Consider the following 1340-nt stretch of genomic DNA (forward strand, 5'->3'; position numbering starts at 1 on the left):
GGAACCTGAATAATTAACATCCAATGCTGCCATTTAGGGGAGAAGAAACAAGATAATATAAGTCACAAGAGGAAAGACAAATAATTATAGTGAAAATATGAGCTCAATTAGGCATAAAAAAGACAAATTTATAATTTGAAAATTGAAATGGGAAATGTAGACAAAAGGTTACTCACCAAGTGGCATCTTGGATGGGCTCTCACAATAGCTAACTGCTTTGGATCGTCAGCTAACCATTTAATAGCTATAGCCCATTGTTGTCTATCAAGAAGGAATAACAGCTTCTTGAATATCTTCATCATCAACTTTACCATCCATTTTCTCCACCATTCGGTTGAAAGATTTCGCTATTTTATCCAAAGAAGCTGTTATTCCTTCTTCTTCTCCCATCTTTCTCTTGTGAGGATGTGTGCCAGAAGAAGTCGAACCTTGTCTTTTTCCTTTTGTATTAGAGCTTGGTTCTTTTAAATCTATGGCAGTAGCACCTAACCCCATGAATTCCACTTCATTTGTTTCTCTACTCATCACTTCATCAGCATCCATAGCTATCTCAGCTCCATGACCGGTGGCTCTATCTTTAGCACATATATCCACTATATCATACCAATTTTGAAGCACCTTGAATTGAAACGGTTTAGCCGATTTATGCGACTGGAAAACAAAGAAAAAGTCAAATCCAATCTACTTTGAATAACAAATAGCAACATATTAAAGAATACTTACAATGCAATATTCATTCCAAGCATTTTCATTCTCAACTGTGATCATGTGCTTAGTGCCATCCCAATCAAATCCACTCTGGCCAAGGATGTCACTTACAATACCATACCATGATCTCCATAATTTGATACGATTTTTGACATTATCTGATGTGACATTAACATTGAAGCTTGTAGATAACACTGCGGCTGCAGCATTCAATGCTGACCTTTCCCAACCTCCGTCACCCTTGTTGCCCAAATTCCTTTGATCTCTAAGTACATCAGCCAATACACATTCCATTTCCAAATTCCATGTAAAATAACTTCTTGTTTCCTTATTATTTTTTCCTAAAACTTTTCTTTTGTTCATCATTTTTTCATTAGATGACTCCATTGAAGTTAATGTCACTTATTCAACCTGCACATAATAAATATTAGATATGACCTACTTTATTCATTTGACTAGTCCACTGCAAAATCATAGAAAATACTTCAAGCAAAGTTTTTATGCAATAGCAAAGTACATAAAAGTCTATCTTCAATAGAAAAGTACAATAGTAACAAAGCACACAAAGTTTGTCAGCAATAGCAAATTACATTTAAAAAAGAACTATCCCTAAGCAAAGTTTCTCCTAACTT

The 1340-nt window shown here is 34.8% G+C and overlaps 1 protein-coding gene across 1 annotated transcript; it reads right to left on the bottom strand.

The window, feature by feature from the left end:
* Positions 1-204: 204 nt before the first annotated feature.
* On the bottom strand, positions 205-1067 carry LOC114395747. The gene is made up of 2 exons (XM_028357592.1): positions 724-1067; positions 205-651 (listed from the first exon to the last, which is right to left on the bottom strand). Exons 1-2 carry the CDS (start codon positions 1000-1002, stop codon positions 265-267), a joined length of 666 nt encoding a protein of 221 aa, XP_028213393.1. The 5' UTR covers positions 1003-1067; the 3' UTR covers positions 205-264.
* Positions 1068-1340: the final 273 nt, after the last annotated feature.

Source organism: Glycine soja, chromosome 18, assembly GCF_004193775.1.
Source record: "Glycine soja cultivar W05 chromosome 18, ASM419377v2, whole genome shotgun sequence".
NCBI lineage: Eukaryota > Viridiplantae > Streptophyta > Magnoliopsida > Fabales > Fabaceae > Glycine > Glycine soja.